We start from the raw sequence: 23,269 nt of genomic DNA, 5'->3' as shown, positions 1-23,269 counted from the left end.
ACCTAAGCTCCTAGCCATTGCTCTGACTCATCATTCAATGTAGCATTGTCATGTGCGAGACTGGCTTCATGTACCACCTCCTCCCCTCCAACCGCGACGTGCCCAATGCACGCGGGAGCTTGAGCAATAAATGGAGCACAACATATGCTAGAGGAGCGTGGGGTAGCGAATGGACAGTGCGGCGGACAACTGCATATGGACGGCTTATCCACTAGCCACTAAAACATGAGGGGAAGAGAGGGGCAGAACGGGACCCTTGGATAGGAGAGGAGGGATTGCCTCCTATCTTTAAGAGAGAGATGAGGAAATTAGGAGGTCCCTCATAAAATAGGAAAATAGGGATAGGATAGGAGAATGGTGGAGCTATTGTGTCTGCTATATTGTACGAGTAGTGTTTTAAAGATAAGGGAATGGATAGGATATATGATGGAGTTGCATAGTAAAATGAATGAAAAAAATAAAGCGACTTATAATTTGAAACAGATAGAGTAATAACGAGGCTTTTGAAAGTCACCTAGCATCGGTTCAAGCAACAGTAGAGTTAATATCTATCGGTGGGTCGTGGTCGTGGACCGTGGATGCCTTTCTACAAAGAAAAATCACAGACATGATCCAATCTGCTGAGATCTGAACATGGCCGCGGCCACACAAGACACAAGGGTGGCAAACCAGGCAGACAGACAAGCAAGGAGAAGGATGGGCCGCACCGCCCCTCTTCCATGCCGGGCCGGCATCGCCAACACTAAGCACTACACTTGAATTGGTTCTCATCAGGATATTTATTTAGTCAAGACATAATATTGAGATATATAACCTCTAATTGCATCTCTTTCTTTGACTTTATGAATCATAGTTTAGATTTTGACTTTTAATCGAGTTATGTACTCAAAACATGCTTTATTAACATGGAAGCATCTGCAGAACCTTTGAATTGTACTGCAAACCTTTTTGCCGCAATTCATGTTGTAATTGACGATGGTGTCAAATGAAATCATCATTAAAATTTCGCAAACCAATAACTTCCCGTTCATTCCTATCCACCAGACCACCACCACCACACACACTGCCTACATAACATTAGTAGTGTGTTTGGTTTAAAGAATCAAACTATTCTAAGTAAGGTGATGCATCATAAGTCAATTCATCAAATGAAAAAACTTAATATAAGAAGTGATATGATTGTCTATACAGATTGAAGTGGCCAAAAGGACATTCACTAAATCCTCCGAGAGTGGTGAAGATGTACCATGTCATGAAGGTCAAAAGGCATCTAAATTTTGTAGTACTTCATGACTACTATTGACGCTTCAATTTCTTCTGGTGACATGGGATTTCTTTACAGACAAGGACGCCACACCATATATCAAAGCACGACGGAAACCAACGGCCATCTAAAATGGCACACGCAAAAAATAACAACCAAAGAAAACGTCTAGTTCAACCTCAACACAAGCATCCAGTGGCACAGCACGGATTGCGGCACCCAGAACATCGACACCCATCTGTACACTTCTTGCAGGACCAAACGCACCCGCACGAGCACCCAGGGCAAGCCGGCTTCGGAACACTGCAGCATGACCTCCGGCAGCAGCTGCTGCCGTCTTCACCCTCACAGCACGACGACTGGCACTTGCAGCAGGATGGCGCACCCTTGCAGCACGACGACTGGCACTTGAAGCACTGCTTGCAGGAGCAGCACCCGAACAGGTTGGAGCACTTGAAGGACTTGAAGCAACCGAAGCAACTGAAGCAGCTTAAGCACGAGGAGCAGCATGCCGCACAGCTGCAACATTGCGCGCTGAAACAGCCGCAGCTTGGCTTGCAGTTGCAGCAGTCGGTGGGGCATGAGCAACACTGCTTGCAACTGCCGCAGGGGTTGCAGCCGGAGCAGCGCGGGAGGCTGCAAGTGCAGCAGTTGGGGCTGCACTGGAGTTTGCAGCACGAGGGGGCCTTGAAGCAGCTGCAGCTCGGTTTCCACCATGAGCCGCAGTTAGGTTTGCAGCATGACGGATTGCAGCACGAGCTACAGTTTGGTCTGCAGCACGAGTTGCAGTTTGGTTTACAGCATGATGGATTGCAGGTGCAGCACGAGCTACAGTTCGGGTTGCAACACGACAGATTGCAGCACGAGCTGCAGCTCGAACTACAGGATGGGCAATCTGGCTTGCAGCATGGTGTGTCACAACATGAACAGCTGTTGGGCCAAGAGCAGGGCTTGTTGCATGATTTGCAGCTGGGCTTGCAGCATGACAGATCTGGGCATGAGCAGCAGGAGCAATCCAAGCAGCATGGTCTTTTGCAGTTGGGCAAGCAATGGCAGGAGCAGCAGAACCATGACACGCATATGCACAATTTTGATCTGCATGGAGGGAAAAACAGTAATATCAGCATCTTCAAATTGCAGAAACTCAAATATGAGGCCTTGTTTCCAACCCAAAAATTTCCACCAAAAAATTTTCACCCGTCTATGGACACATACATGGAGTATTAAATATAGATAAAAAAAATAAACTAATTACACAGTTTAGTTAGAAATCACGAGACGAATCTTTTAAGCCTAGTTAATCCATGATTAGCCTTAAGTGCTACAGTAACCTACATGTGGTAACAATAGATTCATTAGGCTTAATAAATTCGTCTCGCAGTTTTCAGCCGAGTTATGTAATTAGTTTTTTGTTTAGTATCTAAACACTCCTTCCGACATCCTATGAAACATCCTAAGTGCTACAGTAACCTACATGTGCTAACGATAGATTAATTAGGCTTAATAAATTCGTCTCGCAGTTTCCAGCCTGAGTTATGTAGTTAGTTTTTTTATTAGTATCCAAACACCCCTTCCAACATCCTACAAAACATCCGATGTGACACCCAAATTTTTTTCTCCCCAACGGGCCTTGTTTAGTTGGCAAAATTTTGGGGTTTCGGGTACTGTAGCACTTTCGTTTTTATTTGACAAATATTGTCCAACCATAGACTAACTAGGCTCAAAAGATTCGTCTCACAAATTACAGGTAACTGTGTAATTAGTTTTTATTTTTGTCTATATTTAATACTTCATGCATGTGCTGCAAGATTCGATGTGACGGGAAATCTAAAATTTTTGGCAAAACTTTTTGAGAACTAAACAAGGCGGCCTGAAATGAACAAATGTGTGTTGCATAGTACCAATGCGAGGAACAAATCAAACTATAAGCTCATATACATAGAAGAAAATATAGTGGTATTAGATTTAGATCGCAGTAAAAAATGTGATATGGTCTTCGCACATTAACAAACAATTAAGAAAATGGTAAGTTATGTGCCAACAAGCACTATGCCACAAAGTTCAGTAAGAGTAATCCCACAATGGCTCAGTGTGTTTCTAGTCCAAGAGAAGGTTTGTACAATACCATGCAGACATCACTATTTCTGGAATAAAAATTGACAGCCATTTTGCTTCAGTGTGACATTGTTTTAGTTAGGGGCCTTGCTACAGTACTTCAATCACAGGCATTGGCTTTTGAAACCAGAAAAAGAAAAAAGAAATCTCAGGAAAAGAATAATTCTCGTTTATCATTTACCATGTATGTCTACATGTTATACAGTATATTTCCTGGGTGTGAACAGACAGGTGCCGGTGTTGTACCAATTAACACGTGTTCCACACACACACAAAAAAAACCTAACGCTTCCAACTAATCACAATTACATATGTTACATCCAATAAGTCATGCATGTAATTATTAGATCTAAAAGAAAGATTCTTAATCTAAAACAAAAAAAAATCCCAATTCACCTTGTTTTATTTTACAAAATAAAAAATAAAAAAATATATATTTCACCTATTACCTAGATCTAGTTAAATTGATGGCCCACAATTATTTAGGAGTACAAAGCAGCGATGATAGGTTACATGAAGATTTTTTTTTAAAAAAAAAACTCCAGTACCAAGAAAATGAGACTAAAACAGGTGTGTGTGTGTGTGTTGGGGGATTTGCCACTTCTGGACCAACAAAGTTCAAATTTGCTCATTGAGATGCAAGAGTAATTAACTCGCATTGTCCAAGAAGAAATACAGGAGAAAATTTGCTAATTCATCTAATGTATAACTTTCTGAGGTGAATATTACGAAGATTTTAATGCACCAGCTATACAATCACTGACAAGAATAAGTAATGGAATGCATACCTGATCCACCAAAAAAGGCGGCAAGATCTGTGCGTCTTCTTCTTTCTGAAAAATCAAAGGAAGTCAATTCATAATAGCCTTTGTAGATGCTTCAATGTAATTATAACATCAAGCCTATGGATCATACATCGGTAGTAGTGGGTCTTGTTTTGTACCAACAAACTCATTTACCCTGGAAGGTTTTAAATGAGATGATGTTAGAAAAAATATAAACAGAATGTGCTCCAAACTGTGAAGAAAACTATGCAATATAGCTGAAGTTTGGCAAAAAAAAACAGAGAATTATCGTAACAGTGACTATGAAATAATTCAGTAGGCAATAGTTTAATAACCTTCCCAACTGCATATGCATATGCACACTCCACCGAGAAAACAATTTCAATACAAGTGACGAATTCAGAACTTGGAGAGCTAAATACAGCATTAAGAAAATTTTGACTAACAATTATTAATAGTATTTGACCAAATGTAGAAAACATGGTAACCAAAATATTATCAGTTAATACTTGAGGCCTCCAGGAAGTAGGAAGAAAAATGCTGGAATGGATCACTAACTGGGCCACAAGCTAAAAGAAAGTGGACATTCAAAACCAAACCATGTACCGAACACTGTGATCTGTGTGGGGTTAAACAATAGCCTCCATAGACCATACTGACACTGACTTGGGTTAAAGTACAATTAACCAATAACATTTTTGTGCGGCAAGATATAAGAAACAGAAAAGTGAAAATTAGTGCCAAAAAAAAAACAATGTCATTTGACGTGAAACCAGGATTTCATCCTAAGGCCTTGTTTAGTTCGCAAAAATTTTCAAGATTCCCCGTCACATCGAATCTTTAGTCGCATGCATGGAGCATTAAATATAGACGAAAATAAAAACTAACTGCATAGTTTACCTGTAATTTGTGAGATGAATCTTTTGAGCCTAGTTACTCCGTGATTGGACAATGTTTGTCAAATACAAACGAAATGCTACAGTACCCAAAAACAAAAAAATTTGCGAACTAAACAAGGCCTACATGACATTAGCAACAGATGCCAAGGAAAGAGTAATATGCAATGCAGGAAGGGCAGCAGTGCATACTCTTTACAACTTCTAGAAACTGGTGGAACTCCTTCTAGTGATTGTAGCTCGTCCTGCAAAATCAGATTGCTGTCAAACAAAAGCAATTGTTACTTTGTATGCTACTCATGAAAGTGGTCCCAAAGAAACATGGTTGCCAACTGTAAGCCTGATTACCCATGAGAAATAATATAAAGGGAACACTAAACATTTCAAATATGCATAGCTATTTGTTATTTGCCCCAAACAAACAATATCTTATGTGTAGATTCGTTGTGCAGAACATTTTCAAAAGAGAATGAGGACAGTTTAACTAAAAATTCTCTGTCGGAAAAATAAATTATGTGGTGGCAAACACTGAATCCATCAAGCCACTAGACAAACATCACTTCACTAGCCACTCCCAATGCCACCTTGGCAATCCTATTTGGGTGGCAGACACAGGTTGCCATAACTAAGCTTAGGCATATGCCAAACTTGTGGCACACCTAAATTGTGGCAGAATATAACCATTTGGTTGGTTAAACTTAGTCCCACTGTGGCAACCGTTTGGATCTCAGCCACATGAGCTGCCAAAAGGTTGGCAAACTTTTCTGGCAACCGTTTGGATTCTCAGCCACATGAGCTGCCAAAAGCTTGGCAAACTTCTCTAGCAACCGTTTGGTTTATGAGCATTGCTGCTGAGCGTAAGTAAAATAACCGTTCGCTTACCACCTCGTACATGCACACACATGTTCTCTGGCAAACATGTTTTCTTTTGTACAGAGAGGGGACCTGAATCCATCTCTGAGCCCTCTCTCTTCATTCCCTTCTCTCCGGTTCCCTTCTCTAATTCACCATCAACGAAACACAAACTAGCCAGATCAGCTGCCTTCTCTCATCCTCCCTGCCGCGTGACAGTCTCCACCCCATAGATTCATGGCATTCATTGACTGCCGCTGGCAACTACGTATACCTTTGGACATCCTATATTAGGTGTGGCCTTGGCATGTTTCGATGCTGTAGTCACCGCTCCTCGCCAAAGCAGTCCTAAGCTGCATCGGACAAAAATGAACTAGCTGGTTGTGGCATCTCTGCGACGTGTCTAAGCTGCGGCGCTAATCAAACACCACACTTGCAGCACGGCGAGCTGTTGCGTGGTGAGTGGCGACGGAAATAGGGCCTACGTGAACCCGAGACATCCGACAGACCGATTTAAAAAGGTGGATTCTAGTCTCAAACACGGTGAGATAAGTAATTGACTAATAATAAGTCCCCTGCTTTGCTGAGCTTGGAAAAGCAACTGAAGTTGCAAGAAGAGATAAAAAGAAGACCAAAGCACACTTGACCAGTAAAGAAGTGCTTTAATCACCTGGACAGCATCCCAAACCTGCACCTTAAAGCAGAGCACGGGCGTCAAAAAGACACTCGTTTCCCTTGATTAAAAAAAATATACACAAAATCTAATAGTCCGGAGCATGGAAAGGCAGCCCAGCCCATAAACACCAGTAGTAGTACATGTACAGTACGGTACGGCGCGCCGTGCGCCGCGCATCACCTTTGCCTCTCTGCTGCACGAACCCTCATCATGATAGTGCCTGACGAGCCATGCCGTGTGCCGTGTGCGTGTCCGCGAAGCAAGAACGAGAAGGGGACACGCCCACTCGCTGCTCCACGCGCAGCACTGACACGGGCAGTCGGGCAGCGCGCCAGTGCCAGTGCCAGTGCCAGTGCCAGTGCCACTGGCCACTGCGGCGCGGCACTGCCCATGCCGTCCCCCGTCTCTCTTTTCTCCCAAGGAACCGAACCGCACGGCCCAAGAGGTACAGCCCGCGGCACGCCCCAAGACGGCAACTGGGCAAACCCTGTCGCGCCTCGGGTTTAACTGCGCTGCCGCGATCCGCCGCCCTCCCTCCCCTCCCCTCCCCTCCCCGCCTCCGCATTAGGCTCTCATCCCCAAAAACGAAGACGAAATAAATGGCGTGGCGTGCTCCAACGATCAGATTTTCGCACCAATCTGCCATTAAACAACTACTCATCCCCCCACCCCCCCGCGCGCTAGTACCAGTAGTGGCCGCTTGTACACACCGCACGGCCCAAAGAAAACGAGATCGCGCGACGAATCGGATCCTACTGCTACTAGTGCTGGTGGTGATTTTTTTGAAGGTTTTTTAATTGGGGCAAGTCAAAGGGGGAAGTCGAAGAGAGAGCATGGCAACCGGTTGACCGAAGGGGGACGACGAGACAGACAGGAAGGAACGGTAGTAGTGCCGGCGATGATGTATGCCTCACCTTGAGGAAGTCGATCTCGCGGTTGAGGATCTGGAGCTCCAGCTGCAGCCGCCGGCGGCCGCACAGGTCCGGGTACCTCGGCGGCGACTTGGGCCGTGGCGGCTCCAGCACCACCGCCGCCGCCGCCGCTACCTCCTCCCCCATGGACCGACCTCACATGTACTACTGGCCGGATAGGCCTAGCTAGCTAGGCGGCGGCTAGCAGTAGAGTAGAGTAGCTCCCACGCACGCCTAACGAGCTAGCCCCCGCCGGTGTTGTTGTTGGGGACTAGACTAGAGTAGAGAAGCGGAATGCTGAGGAGGAGGGAGTGGTGGCTGGCTGGCTGGTTCCTGGTGGTGGTATAAATCGCGGCGATGAGATGAGATGAGATGAGCAGGGGGACAGCGGGCTGAGGCGGTGGGGGATAGCGCACGTACGAGGCGGGAGTGGCGGACAACAAGCTCGTGTCTGCGCGCGCGCGAACGGGAAGCAGGGTGAGAGCAAGGAAGCAGAGGAGGAGGCGGGAGGACTGGATGAGGAAGCGAGGAGGAGCAGGACGTCCCCATATACTGATGAACGGGGGCGATGGGGAGAGAGAGAGGGGATGGCTGCGCGGGCAATAATGGCAGAGAGGGGAGGGAGGCCTCGCGTGGCCGTGGCGTGGGGTTGAGAGAGAGAAACGGGAGAGTACAGAGCAGGGCGAGTGGGGTTAATGTGTGTGTGTGTGTGAGAGAGAGAGAGAGAGGAGAGAGAGGCAAGGAAGGACGCTGTTGGGGTTTAATGGGTGGGCCTTGTTTGACTGCGGGGTGGGCTCCAGGCCCACAGGGCTCGGGGTTTAAGCTGGGGACGCCGTGGGGGACGACGGGTCAGTACTCAGTAGGATAGGATCACGGACGGCGTTTTGGTTTTTTTGCCGTTGCCGCTGGATCCGCGTTCGTTCGTTCTCACCTCCTTGGCGATCGGCGGGGATGGGTCCGGCGGTTGGCGTTGCGCGGCTACCACCTCCCGCTCATGAGCACAACAGTGCAAAACCATGATGCGGCTTGCGGCGTCGGTGAAATGAAATCATGCCGAGCGCCGACCGCGGCGAGGATTCTGTTTACGAACTCCTCACTTTTCTCAGAGGATTTCTGAACTAAAAACAGGCCAGGATGGGTCACTCGTATCATCCGGCAGAGGAAGCAATGACCCTACTACCTGATGCAACAGCCCAACGTATGGCAGGTGGCAGGCTGGCAGCTATGAAAATACCATTTCTTTTCACCAAATACCATTTCTTTTCACCAAACGGGCATACGTTATTATATATAAATATCCTAAGTTTCATTATCTCTCGAAAAATAATTACTCCCTCTATTCCGAAAAGATCATAATTCTACTTACGAATCTAGGAAAAACACTTGCCCAGATTCACATCTAGAATTGCAGTTTTTGGACAAAGTGAGTACTCTAACGGTGTCATCAGGATATGGTACAGTATCATGTTTTCTCGTCCTGAAAAAACATGAACAATCCGGTTCCAAAAAGTTACGAATCTATAAAAAAAACACTTGCCCAGGTTCACATCTAGAATTGTAGTTTTTTGGACAAATTAAGTGAGTACTCTAATAAGTTATGAGCAGTGTCATCGGAACGTGGTATCATGTTTCTCATCTAAAAAAGGGGAACAATCGCATCTCAGAAGTGAAAACAAAATCTTAATAAAAATACAACGTTCCTCGATCATTGTACAACGATTTATGCAAACTTTGTGATTATGGCCGTGAGTCGTACATGAGATATTAGATCAGCAATATTATGTTGGAGACCAAATCCAAAAAAACCTCTTCTTGTTTTAACATGGAGAGAGATTCACATCATTTTGAATAAAAAAACAGAATACGGCTTCAATTGATAAAAATGGAACCGTGGACCTATTTAATACCATAACAAATTATTATCATCTAAAATTTAGTTCTAGATCATCCAAATAGATGGACAATGAATAGACTTTTTTTCATATCCTAACTAGGAACTATTCCACTAGTTGATAAAGAGGTGAACTATAAATAATCTAATAACAACTACGTATTCAGCACCTAAACAACATACAATTTTGGTGTAAAATGTCATTGTTTTTGTGAAATGCTCTGGTTTTAGAGTATCATGAAACGTTTAGGTGTAACGAACGTTATGGTTTTCAATACCATGGTATGGCTGAAATTATAATCTTTTTGGAGTTCTAAAAACTCCACTCTAGACCTCTTTTTTCTAAACCATGGTTTTACACATCAATGATTCTAAAACTACAATTTCTTGATACTAAGATTTTTTTAATATTACAACATTCAAATGAGGCCTAAACTTCAAGCACCTGGTAATAATTAGGATTAAACTATCAGATTTATCTAGGTGATACATACACAGGCTCTATGCATGCCTACGTGACGTACACTTCTCTATCTCACACGCAACACAGTGAACTTGCTTCACTTGGCCACGATAATGCACAGTTTTTTATACATACCAGAGACTTGGATCACACTTTTTTTATACAACTTAAAGAAGTTTTGATAGGGTTACTGGCTTACAAAGTCAATAAACTCAAGACCAACTCAAAGGCTGTCACTCTACTGTAACATCCACAAAAGGAAGCTAAGAGACAAGAAACATTAGTCTTACTTCCCAAAAAAAGCAATTGGAAACATTAGTCTTATTGCACAACGATGCTAAGCCAATACATGTTTGTCTAAACATGTCTAAATGACCGTCTACACATATTTCAAATGCTAAATGGGCATAAATGATTATTATTTAGCATTTAGCGTCTAGGATAACACTGCGCTAAGCCACCCATCACACGCATCTCACCATAGGCATCGCCATTGTGGCAATCCTTGCTATATTTCCTCGGTAAGATTCTCCATTTTTCTATCCTCCTTCCTTAGTATCCTCTTCTATCACCAAATAAAAGCTAACAACCTTGTGAGGTACTCTCTTCATCCTAAAATAGATAATCTTATAGCATTTAAATTTTATCCCAAAAATACTTGACCTTCTTACTTCCTAATACACCATCCTTTTTTAATAATACACCTTTCTAATTTTCCAATACATCTTTATCTATACTCCTTGAAGAATATATTATTTTTTGTCTTTTAGCTTCAACATGGTTTCCATTAGAGTTTCTAAAACGTTATCTAATATGGGAAAGGGGAAAGCCCCGTTTTTGAGACTTGACCACAATGTTAGAGAAACTCAATTGTTTATAGTTTCCCGTAACCCATAAACCACCCGAAAAGCTTTCGGCCATTGTTTGTTGGGCACTCGTAGAACTACCTCATCTATAAATCTCTTTAGAATGCAAGAAATCTTAGGACGTGTTTGGAAAGTAGGAATATCACAATAAAATTGCATGAACACAAAAAAGTTTTTCACATTCCAAACAAGCTAGAGAAGTTGGAAAAGTCATCCACGGAGTAAGAGCACCTCCAGCAGTGCTACCTAAAATAGGCTACCTAAATATCTATTTAGGTACCCAGCTATTTTTTTACTACCTAAATTTTGTTTTTAACTCCAGTAGTACTAACTAAATCGTGGCTCCCAAATTGAGTTTAACAGCCAATGACATGTGGGCTCCACATGTCATCTCCTTTCTTGTTTTTCCATTGACAAACTCGGGCAAAAGCTATATTGCAGAGAGGATGGAGCCGACCGGACAGCCATCTACTGGTTGGAGCATCAGATTGATGGTCCGCTGGTGGGAGCACCGGATGTCCCACTGCCGGCCGGTGAGGAGAAGACACGCTGGAGGTTAGCCGCGTGGGGATGGCCGAGGGGCGCCGCCTGGAGATTCGCTAGCTAGGGCACCATCTCTTAAGCTGGCTGGCTAGAGGTTTGACGGGAGGTGGGGGAAGCGGAGGTCGCGCCTGGTGGAGCAGGTGCCTCTCGCCGATGTCCAGGGAGCGCCGCTGCTACCGTTTTTTGGATCACAGGTCACAGTGGTGTTCACGTAGGGGAGCTCCAGCCACAGGAGTCCAGTCACGATGGTGTTTGCATAGGGGAGGGTGTGGCCCACATCTAGCGACGGGGCACCGGCATCGGGGAGGGAGGCCTGCATCCGGCTGCCAGGTACCGGTGTCGGGGAGGGAGCGGTGTTGGGAAAGGAACAGCGGCGGGGAAGGAGATGCGTGCGGTCATGGGAGGGCGAGCGCGTGGGTGAAAAAATAGGTAACAACATTTGTTGGCCCTACAAATATAGGTTGTGGAGGGAAGAATTGTGGGGCTAACAAAAGTAGGTAGCCTATTGGAGTAGAATTTTTAGCCTCCACTACCCAAATATAGGATAGGTAGTGGGTTTAGATAGCCTGCTGGAGATGCTTACAAACCTATTTTGTCTCTCAATCCAACAACAATTCACTATCTCAAAGATTTTAAGAATCCGGGTACAAAGAATCCCAACAGTTTTATTGGATTTTGAGATTCTAAAATTCTGTGAGTTAAAATCTCTAAAATTTGGACCTTTTGAATGAAAATCTAGGATTCTAATATTTCTTCTATGGGTTCTCAAAATTTAGAGGATCTAAATGGAACCTTAGTAGTAGTAGGACAAAGAAAAGATGTCCGGAGTTTCAAACGAGCGAATTTACAGTCGTTTGATCACATTTCCTAAACTTGCTAATGCACACTGACAGATCTACTCCTCTGTCTCTATTTAATTGTTATTGTTGACGTGCGTACTATAAGTTCTAATAATACTAATTATGTATTATAAATAGTAATAATTTTTAATATATATATATAATTAAAGTTATTTTTCGAGAAACGTAAACGACAGTTATTTAGGGACAGAGCGAGTACGTTAGTTGTTAGAGCAAGATCAATAATAAAACTAAATGATTAGAGCTAAGTTGTATAATAAGTTGTCTCATACTTGTCTCTAAAATATCTTTTCTTCCATATTATTCCATCACTATCTATTCATTTGTACCTAGCTTATATTTATATGAGAGTTAAACTATCATCTTTCTTTATCCTTTTTCCTTCACATGAGCATTAGTGATAAATCTATTATTGTACGACCTCTAAGACCCCGCCGCCCGCACCGCACCGCAGCACCCAACACCATGAGTGCGCTGGTGCCGACGTCAGAGCGGTACTCCCCACAGACCTGGCAACGGGAAGAAAGCAGAGCAGCACGGGGCCCACTGTCAGCAGCGCCCGTACCGCGGGCCGTACGGAATGTCTCCTCCCCGGGCCCACGGCGCACGTCGGGCGCTAGGCCCCACTGACTCAGTTACTGTGGCGTGGGCCGCAGGAATTGAACAGCGCTCGAGAGCCCGATCCGGCGATCGCAACCGCGGGCGGGGCCGCCACAGCCTCTCCTCGGGGTTTTTTTTTTCGAAAAAAAAACAAAAGAAAAAAGGGGCGAAATTTCAATGCGCTCTCGTGCAGCGCGCTTCAACCCCCGTTGCAGGAGTGGCAGGGGCTGCTGGCTGCGAGTGTGTTCGGAGGAGCGCGGTGCAGCGCAGTAGTACTAGCAGTTGTGGTTGCTGCAGCTGCAGCTGCACCTGCGTCCCGTTTCAATGCTCGTCACGCGCCGGATCTGCTTCCCCTGGCGCCGAGCCGGGGGCCGCCGGCGAGGAGTCCCTGGCTCCTGCGGCGCGCCATGGAATGGAACCCGAGAGCTTGCCGCGTTCAGTGCGCTCACTTTTTTTTTCTTTCTTTCGAATTTTGTATCGTGTTGTGAGAAAATACCAGTGGCATTTATATCAGGACCCAACGGCTCGCACAGCCTTCTGCACGACTGCACCGTGGTCCTGCGGCACGCCGTAACGTGGCCTTGGACACCTCTGGCCGGGGTTAGGCCGACCGACAGCAACCCGGCTCGCAGCGCGGGGCCAGCACACACACACACACTGCCGCCATGGGGTCGCCGACGTGGACAGGAGCGTGCGCGCGCGGGGCCCCGGCTCGCACGCCCATCCACGGGCCGAAAACGGCTCGCTGACGTGCGCGGCTGGCAGCAGCAACAGGCAGCAGCTGCGACCTGCGCTGCGAGCAGGAAGGGACCAGAGGCGGGCGGGCGCGACGCGGCAGCGCTTTGTCCCCCGTCACGGTATCCGCGGCGGATCGGATACAGATCAGCAGATGGGCCTGCCTCTGCCTGCGGGCCTGCAAGGCTGCAACTGCAATGCCTTCGGCTCTCGAGCGCCCGAATGGCGAGTGCCGACTACTCCTACTGGAGTACTAGGTAGACAGTAGAGTAGTTCTTGCAAAGGCAGAACCCAGAAAGAAAGAACTCCCTCGTGTTTTCAATACATACAGGCCTGAACCAGAGACAAGAGCGAGGACGGAGCAGTTCAGCTAGTTCACCAGACTGATACTACTCCTCCTGTAACCACTGATCGAGCGAGTGAAAGCTTACCGTTACCGGTGAGCCAGTGCAGTGGAGTGCAGTGCAGGCCTGAGAGCTTTCACCAAAGCTACTCCATCATCAGGGCCAAGCAAGCAAAGGGGCCCTCGGCGCTACAGTATGCTTCGCCTCGCCTGCGTCCCCAGATCTCTTCACGCTGGAACCGCTATTCCGCTGGACCGCCCCCGAGACGTAGGCCTTGTTAGTTCCCTAAAAATTTTGTAAAATTTTTCAGATTCCCTGTCACATCAAATTTTTAGACGTATGCATGGAGTATTAAATATAGATAAAAATAAAAACTAATTGCACAATTTGGTCGAAATTAACGAGACGAATCTTTTGAGCCTAGTTAGTCTATAATTAGACAATATTTATCAAATACAAACGAAAGTGCTATTATTTTTATTTTGCAAAAAATTTTGTAAGTAAACAAGGCCGTAGCATACGAGGTTTGGCCAGCCGTGCGATGCGATGGGACATGGTAAGGTTTCGCCTTTGCCTGCACGGGGCGGCCGCGGCGGCGGCGGCAGTGCGCCTGGCCGCCTGCTGCACTGGCCGACCCTACCGCGGACGCACAGCGCCAGCCGCCAGCGCCCAGCGCGCTGCGATCTGTAGCGGCACGGAACGGCGGATCAAACGCGCGGATCCGTTTGCGTACCTATACTTCGGTATACGAGTACTTGACAGCTTTGTGTTGCACCGACTCACCGATGCACCGTGCCGTCTACCCGTGCGAGACATCACCGCATGCCTCTGCGTGGCCGTTTGGTTACTGTTTGGAATTCCCAAATCTGGGGCTGTGCTGTGCAAGGGAGAATTTTGGGATTGGATGCCTACTAGTAGTTTTTTTTAAGCAGAATAGACCTTTATTATTTTTTTCATAAAAAGTATGGTATGATCATACGGAGATACAAACCAAACACGTGCCCCTAAATTAGCATAGGTACAAGTATATAACTCCTAGCAAGATTATGAGCATCCATTTGATCGTCTCCCCTTATGGATCAACAAATCTGAAATCTAGCTTTAGCTTATTCTCTTTTCTTTTCAGCCATACTTTTTCTGCCAGAGAGCAGTGTTTTTCTTTCACATTAAATAGCCAACAATAATTTCAGCCTTAACTTTTTAAAGCAGCAAACAGCCTTGACTTTTTTTTTACAAAGCCCATACTATCTTCGTGTATGCTTGCAACAACTCCAACATTGTCACATGCCACTCTAAAGTCCTCAAGTACTCCTTCTGTCCCCGAAGAGGAGAACATGTTCCTGTAGAGGAGAACACGTATTGCTATTAGACATGTTCCTGTGGAGGAGAACATCTATTGATGGGAGAGAACAACTGACAAGTCTCCACAAAAATACCCATACTTTGGAGGAAACTTTGATTCCCCGCAACATAGATCACTTCTTTCGCACAGCCTATCTGTCCGAGGCACCTGTTGATCCAGCTATAGACTTAGGCCTTGTTTAGTTGGCAAAAACTTTGGTTTTTGACTACTGTAGCACTTTTGTTTTTATTTGACAAACATTATCCAATCATGAAGTAACTAGGCTCAAAAGATTTATCTCACAAATTACAGGTAAACTGTGCAATTAGTTTTTATTTTTATTTATATTTAATGCTCTATGTATGCGACCAAAGATTCGATGTGACGGAGAATGTTGAAAATTTTTGCGAAGCCTTACGGTGTGCAAGCATTTTATATGCCGAATTGACTGAGGCCTGGTTTAGATGCAAAGTGCCAGGCCCAGAAATCTTGTTGTCGCCTTGTACTGAGTGGGATACTTGTGATCACAACCACATCCGCGGGTGTAAAGAATTCCATCAGCTTCATTGGAGGCCTACTGGTGACCGAAGAAAAAAATTAGGTGCTGGGCCAAATGAGCGAGTGAGAGTATTGTAGGCTGAAAATCTAGATGGGCTTAGCTGTAAGACTTATGACATGGTGTGCTATGTTGAACGGCTCGTTACTGTTGTCACGAAGTGTTTTTTTTTTTTTTTCGAACACGAAGTGTTTTTTTTTTTAATTTTGTCCGGAAGCCTCTTGCACAACTGCATGTCTGATGTCTCTATCCTCCTGAGACTGACGGATTCCTCTCACCCACTCCCACTCGTTCATCCCAAGTCAGACCATGTTTGGAAGAGGTTCAAAAGTAGCTTGCAGGCTGAATCTAGAAGCTCTACTAAACCGTTTTTTTTTTTTACTGAGAAACGATTATACGCTTTGTGAAGTGAACTAGGAGGCTCGAAACCGAAAAAATAATTTCTCCTAATTCTCCCCACGCACAAAGGCACTATTTGCATAGAAAAATCATAGAAAATATTTCTAATTAGAGGATTAGCCTCCACAGAGAATCTATACTAGTAGAAGCTCAACCAAGTAAGCCTTAATAAAGTAATAAGAATCGTCGATGCCACAGAGGCGAATCACTAAGTCTACGTTTTTTTTTAAAAAAAACAACTCCTAGAATCACCCAAAGTAAAATTATCTCGGAGTTTGACCAACTTTACAATAAAAAATAATAATATTTATGACACCAAACAAATAAATTATGAAAAACATATTTCATGGTGTATTTAATAATAAGAATGTGATGTCATATCTTGGTGACTTTTTTCTATAAATTTAATCAAACTTAATATAATTTAATGGGGCTTATTAAGCGTTTATGTCCCTGCTTTGAAGCAAAATGGTATTTTTCTATATTTATTTTGGAATTTAACAATGTTACCCTTTCCGTGGTAGGTGACATATCCATCAATAGCGAACTGTTTGTGATGACTTTTTCAATCTCGAGATTTGACAATTCAACTCAAGTCCTCAAAGGCGTTAATTAATTAAGATGTGTGTGTACGTTTGTGAGTGTGCATGTGTAGTGGTGTCATGGCGTGTAAAATGACGGAAGGTCCCTCTCAAAAGATTCAAAAAGTAAAAAAAAATATTGAAAGTCTAAGTCTTAGCAACTCCAATTATAATCCTCAAGAGTCAAAACATGGTCCGTACTTTAATTGAGAGCTCCCTTACTTTAAGGGTCTTGTTCTTTTAGTCTGCACTCCACACATGGGACCAACTCATCATACTCTTTCTTATTTTCTTCGACATTGAGGAACACACCAAGTTAGTACCACAAGGGAGGGACACACCAAGAGGGCTTAGGAGTAGCCTCGCCCCCATTGCTGCGAGTGAAAGACTCACGAGTAGCTTCGTCAAATCTTCTTCCCCGTTGCCGTGAGGGAGGGGTGTCGCGTGGGGTCTCGAAGAGGATCTTCTTCCTCGTTGCCGCGAGGGGTCGAAGGAGGAGAAGCCAAAATTGAGGGAGGAAGGCACTCCTATGCCTATGTGCTGATGAGCTATCGCCGATTGGGGCGCGAGAAGACAGCGGGGATGTGAGGCGGCGCTCGCGGATGTCTGGGCAGGCTCTGTGTGCAGGTGAAGGAAGAAATGAGACGTGCGTGTGAGATGCAAACCGGTGGTAGGCGGCACGCGTCGGTAGGTAGATAGAAGCGCACGCAGAAAACAATTGTAACTGTGATTTGAGGGCTCGAATGAGATTCCATGAACGAGGGCCAAAGGAGGGATTTGAAAGGCTCCTCAAATTTAAGAGTTGTAGTAGAAGCCCTACTAGATCTTTGTTTTTTTAGCCCTTACATTTAATTTTGATGGCTCAAGTAGGAGCTTCCCTTTAGATGCAAGGCGAACTTGCACTTGGCTTTAATTTTCCAATGCAATATGATTTTTGTCTTTTTTTTTTGTTCGCTAGCATAAGAATCCAACAAAACAGCATCAAGGGCGACAACCGCTTAAAGCAACTTGCAAACACATCGTTGTCGCCAAAGCATGCTCCTGATCGTGACATGAGCGGAAGTCGCTTTTCAGCTCTATGGTCAGTCCCTGGTCAGTCAGCCGTTTCAAATGGTTGGTCCGTCTAGAAGTCCTCTTATCACCAGTAGTAGTAGGTGGTTTCCCTATGATGTTCTGGAAATTCCCCTCCCAATTATGGCTTTGTTTTTAGTTTTAAAATTTTTTGCAAAACAGACAATGTAACATTTTTATTTGTATTTGACAAATATTATCCAATCATGGATTAACTAAGTTTAAAAGATTCGTCTCGTAAATTACAGATAAACTGTAAAATTAGTTATTATTTTTATCTATATTTAATTCTTTATGTATGCGCTACAATATTCGATTTTCTGCAAAATTTTCTTTTGAAGTAAACAAGGCCTATATGTGAACCTACATCCAATTTTTGACACATCCAACTCAAAAGTTCGTGAAGCCCACGCCGCCACGCGGACCCGACAGGTAAATGAATATCCCTGATCATGCAACTATCATCTGACAACAGATATTGCAACATGCCGGTTGAGGCCCAATGCACCTAAAATTTCAAAAAATTATAAGATTTGTCATCACATCAGATATTTAAATATATATAGAATATTAAATATAGATAAAAATAAATAATTATACAATTTACCTATAATTTGCAAGACTAATCTTTTGAACCTAGTTAGTCTATAGCTGAACAATAATTATTAAATACAAACGAAAGTGGTATAGTGTCAAACTTCAAAAACTTTTAGTATCTAAACAAGGCATAAATTGCATCAGACTTATGAGAAGCTGTATGTTAGGCCTTGTTTAGTTCAAGAAAATTTTTGACTTTGGCTACTGTAATACTTTCGTTTGTATTTGGTAATTATTATCCAACCATAGATTAACTAGAATTAAAATATTTGTCTTATAAATTATAGACAAACTGTATAATTAGTTTTATTTTTATCTATATTTAATGCTCCATGCTTGCGTCTAAAGTCAATGTAACAAGAAGTCTTGAAAATTTTGAGAAGGCCTTACCCAATCTTTCTGTAGATATTTTGGATCAGAGCATGTTACCTGCTCCTGGGTCCCTTTTCGGACTTGACTTGCTACAGAGTCTCAGTGCTGACTGTAGTTGAACGCAATTTCGAGTGAAATGTTGCTCGCAAAAAAAAAATCGAGTAAAATGTCAAATCTCGAGGGTTAGAACGCAAATTTCGTGTGAAATGTCAAATCTCAAGGGTTAGGGCATTTCTTTCACATTTCGGAGAAGGTGTCTTGTCGTTTGATGTAAATTTCAATTGCACGTACTCACTCCGTCCAATTGAATGTGTCGCGCCTCTTGTTTGACCATTTATTTTTTTAAAAAAATTATATAAAAATATTATTTACTCCGTCTGTTCATAAATAAATGCACATTTCATTTATTGAGAAATCAATTTTTTTAAATTTAACTAAAAATATATCAAATAATATCAATAATTGTATATTCGAATAAGTATAATATAAAAATATATTTAATGCTTAATCTAATGATACATATTACATATAATAAATATGAGTATGTTTTTATATATATTTGGTCAAACTTAAAAAAATTTGACTCTCCGGAAAAACGAGATGTGCATTTATTTATGAACGGAGGGTGTATTTCATTATGCTTTATATTAATATTAGAGATACTTTAACAATTAATTAATTATTTTAGTATTTGTATAAAAAATTGAATAAAATAAATGGTCAAAGGAAGAAGTCTAAGAGTAAAGCAAGGCTTTTATTAGGACAGAGCGAGTACGTATGTTCAAAAGCTTAACTCCTCGAGGTAAAAAACCATACTAAAAAAATCAGCCTTTATTTTTTTAAACAAATGCATAAAGCAAGTAAGCAACGAAAGTTAGATTTAATAGGATGATTCTACCTATTTTTTTAAAAAAAATATATAAAAATGTATATTTTCCTAAAAACTTAAGAGCAACTCCAACAAATATGCTATCCATGTTATCTAGGCTATTTTTATATTTTTAAAGCAAACATTAAAGTCCAACAGGTGTGCTATTTGGTTTGCTAAAATAGCAAGTTTGTTATTCCTAAACTTTCGCTTGTCATATATAGCATGTCGTCCTCACTAGCTATCATAGGAACTTTATGCTTTAAGTGAGTTTTTTTTTACACAATGGCTAAATCTTGTATTTTAGAATATAATTTTGCCTAGTCTCTTGGAGATACTTATCTAGGAGGTACATGATAACACCTACTAGATTGGTGTACTTTCTCCGTCTATAAAAGAATATAATTCTTAAATTTTGAAGAGTCAAATGGTGTAGATTTTGACTGGAATATTTGACTAACACTCATGAATTCATATTCATGAGACAAAATAAATACAATTGATGAGTTATAGAATATTCTTTCTTAATAAATTTACTCTGAAATCATCTTAAAATCCAAGCAACTAAAATATAGGAGAACCGGTAAAAAACAACAACCTATTGTTAGAAAAAAAATCTTCATCCTAGTCTGTGGTGAAATGCAAAAGTTGAATATCTGATCAGCCGGAATCTGAATAAACGGAGTGTCGGAGTGAGTAGTAATGGCACCAACGAACCATCCGCATGTGCTAACTTGTACATTGTACTACAATTGTATTTTTCGGCAAGTGGTTCCCCGGTGACCAGCGTCGTCGTCGTCGTTGTCGTCGTTCACTCGTCAAGTTTCATTTCCGGTGAAGTCGTCTCCAATTTCCCTGTCCTTTCCCACACAGCATCTTCCACACGCGGTTCATGACATCGCGGCGCTCCTATATAAGAAGGCACGGTGAAGGCACGTTCCGGCACCACCTCACCAGCTCAACTCCACAATCGTCTCTGCCTCGACTGTACCAATGGAGCTTCCAACATGGGCGTCCTTCCTCGGTGTGGTGCTCGCCACTGTGATGCTTCTGAAGGCCATCCTCGGCCGCCGCAGCCGCCGCGTGTACAACCTCCCGCCCGGCCCCAAGCCGTGGCCGATCATCGGCAACCTCAACCTGATGGGCGCGCTCCCACACCGCTCCATCCACGAGCTGTCCAGGAAGTACGGCCCGCTGATGCAGCTCCAGTTCGGGTCGTTCCCCGTGGTGGTCGGCTCGTCGGTGGACATGGCCAAGTTCTTCCTCAAGACCCACGACGTGGTGTTCACGGACCGCCCAAAGACCGCCGCCGGCAAGTACACCACCTACAACTACCGCGACATCACCTGGTCCCCCTACGGCGCCTACTGGCGGCAGGCGCGCAAGATGTGCCTCACCGAGCTCTTCAGCGCCAAGCGGCTCGAGTCGTACGAGTACATCCGCGCCGCCGAGGTGCGCGCGCTGCTGCGGGACCTGCACTCGGCGTCCGGCTCCGGCCGCGCCGTCATGCTCAAGGACTACCTGTCCACGGTGAGCCTGAACGTGATCACGCGCATGGTGCTCGGCAAGAAGTACCTGGACAAGGAGGAGGCGGCCGCCGGGTCGGTGACCACCCCAGAGGAGTTCAAGTGGATGCTGGACGAGCTGTTCCTGCTCAACGGCGTGCTCAACATCGGCGATTCCATCCCGTGGCTCGACTGGATGGACCTGCAGGGGTACATCAAGCGGATGAAGAAGCTCGGCAAGATGTTCGATCGGTTCCTGGAGCACGTCGTGGAGGAGCACAACCAGCGGCGGCTGCGCGAGGGCAAGGGCTTCGTCGCCAAGGACATGGTCGACGTGCTGCTGCAGATCGCCGACGACCCTACGCTTGAGGTTGAGCTCAACCGGGAAAGCGTCAAAGCTTTTACTCAGGTGAGTCTAAACAGATTCTCCCCAGCTGCAGTAGGATTCCGTTTCCGTTGCACAGAGCAGATCACATGTTGTCGGATTCTGCATCTATTTGCGCTCTTACTTTTGTACAGCTACTCTGACCTGCAAACATCACGTTGCCAACAGCTAATCAGCTAGTCAAACAACTTTTAAAAGGTCAATTGAAAAAAAACAACTATCTCGAATGGAACGTGCAGGACCTCATCGCCGGTGGCACAGAGAGCTCGGCGGTCACGGTGGAGTGGGCCATCTCGGAGCTCCTCAAGAAGCCCGAGGTGATCGCCAAGGCCACGGAGGAGCTGGACCGCGTCATCGGCCGCGGCCGCTGGGTGACAGAGAAGGACATGCCCAGCCTCCCCTACGTCGACGCCGTCGTCAAGGAGACCATGCGTCTGCACCCGGTGGCGCCGCTGCTGGTGCCCCGCCTGTCACGCGAGGACACGACCGTGGCCGGCTACGATATCCCCGCCGGCACGCGCGTGCTCGTCAGCGTGTGGTCCATCGGCCGCGACCCCGCGCTGTGGGACGCGCCGGAGGAATTCATGCCGGAGCGGTTCCTCGGCAGCAAGCTCGACGTGAAGGGGCAGGACTACGAGCTGCTGCCGTTCGGGTCCGGCCGGCGGATGTGCCCCGGGTACAGCCTCGGCCTCAAGGTCATCCAGGTGAGCCTCGCTAACCTGCTGCACGGCTTCGCGTGGAGCCTCCCCGACGGCGTGACCAAGGAGGAGCTCAGCATGGAGGAGATCTTCGGCCTGTCCACGCCGCGCAAGTTCCCGCTCGAGGCCGTCGTCGAGCCTAAGCTGCCGGCGCACCTCTACGCCGAGCCATGATCGATGCGTGCGTGATTCTGCAGCATATAGTGGCCTCTTTTGCGTTGATGTCTCGTGTGTGCGTCCACTTGCTGCTCCTGTTGTTGCTATTACTTCTGTAATAGTGTAAGTAGGTATTTCTCCTAGCTTGCGTCGTGCGCTGCGTTGTGAGTTGTGACACTACAGTGGAATAATGGTGTAACCAACCTTATATTTATTTATACCAGTATACTTTTACCCAACAAAGATAAGTATTCCTGCTGGCTTGTCTCAGATGGAGCATATACTATATTGAATTGTCAAAACATTCTCTTGATTGATAAGCTGAGCTGGTAAACTACTTCTAACCCAAAATAAAATCAATTTTTAGAGTTGTTCTAAATTAAATTAGCAAATTTGGTGTTCCTGGCCCTACTCTAGACTTCAATGGTGATTCTACCCTCATTTTTTTTTAACTTTGTGAGTTTGCCCTCATGATTTTCAAATGGAGCTACCGTTTACCCCAACGTATCACACCATTTAGTTTGAGTGGATTAAATTGCAAAAATAAAAGATAGCCACACGAAAATTCTGAAAGACCTAGTTTGGTTTTAAATAATTAATGAGACATAGGGACAAATCCTAATGCTAAGTATATAGATATGTAAGGATGGCCCCATGCCAAGTGGTGGAGCTAGAGATTATAATGGATGACGGTGATGATCACAAGATGAACAAGTGCTCAACTTTTTAAAAAAGAAAGAGAAAAACAAAACCCGGTTGATCAAGCCAAAGGTATAAAATAAGGTCTTTGGTTTTGCACTCAATACGCCATAGAGGGTGTGAGTGATTTAGGATCGATAGAATTTAGGATCGATAGTTGTACTATAAAGAGAAGAATTCTTTGGCTAAGTGGTATATCGAGTACCACTAGGTGTTATTGTTCATGCGCATGCATTTAG

General features: G+C 44.5%; 2 protein-coding genes across 2 annotated transcripts; one reads left to right on the top strand and one right to left on the bottom strand.

Moving 5' to 3' along the window:
* LOC8062748 (keratin-associated protein 5-1) lies at positions 1,144 to 8,117 on the bottom strand. The gene is made up of 5 exons (XM_002460230.2): positions 7,503 to 8,117; positions 5,253 to 5,305; positions 4,295 to 4,339; positions 4,168 to 4,212; positions 1,144 to 2,359 (listed from the first exon to the last, which is right to left on the bottom strand). The coding sequence occupies exons 1-5, from the start codon at positions 7,644 to 7,646 to the stop codon at positions 1,444 to 1,446; spliced, it is 1,203 nt and encodes a 400-aa protein (XP_002460275.1). The 5' UTR covers positions 7,647 to 8,117; the 3' UTR covers positions 1,144 to 1,443.
* Positions 20,518 to 22,582, top strand: LOC8080997 (cytochrome P450 71A1). Its single transcript, XM_002462410.2, has 2 exons — positions 20,518 to 21,501; positions 21,717 to 22,582. The coding sequence occupies exons 1-2, from the start codon at positions 20,581 to 20,583 to the stop codon at positions 22,347 to 22,349; spliced, it is 1,554 nt and encodes a 517-aa protein (XP_002462455.1). The 5' UTR covers positions 20,518 to 20,580; the 3' UTR covers positions 22,350 to 22,582.

This window comes from Sorghum bicolor, chromosome 2, assembly GCF_000003195.3.
Source record: "Sorghum bicolor cultivar BTx623 chromosome 2, Sorghum_bicolor_NCBIv3, whole genome shotgun sequence".
Taxonomy (NCBI): domain Eukaryota; kingdom Viridiplantae; phylum Streptophyta; class Magnoliopsida; order Poales; family Poaceae; genus Sorghum; species Sorghum bicolor.
The sequence above is the reverse complement of the archived record's forward strand: the minus strand, read 5'-3'. Positions and strand labels throughout refer to the sequence as shown.

Bases quoted from the DNA above. Each gene is read 5' to 3' on its own strand.
- LOC8062748 (XM_002460230.2), bottom strand. From the start codon at position 7,646: ATGGGGGAGGAGGTAGCGGCGGCGGCGGCGGTGGTGCTGGAGCCGCCA. The intron at 5,306-7,502 runs GTGAGGCATACA...CTGATTTTGCAG, and splicing joins GCGAGATCGACTTCCTCAAG to GACGAGCTACAATCACTAGA. The intron at 2,360-4,167 runs GTATGCATTCCA...CCCTCCATGCAG, and splicing joins CGCCTTTTTTGGTGGATCAG to ATCAAAATTGTGCATATGCG.
- LOC8080997 (XM_002462410.2), top strand. From the start codon at position 20,581: ATGGAGCTTCCAACATGGGCGTCCTTCCTCGGTGTGGTGCTCGCCACT. The intron at 21,502-21,716 runs GTGAGTCTAAAC...TGGAACGTGCAG, and splicing joins GCGTCAAAGCTTTTACTCAG to GACCTCATCGCCGGTGGCAC.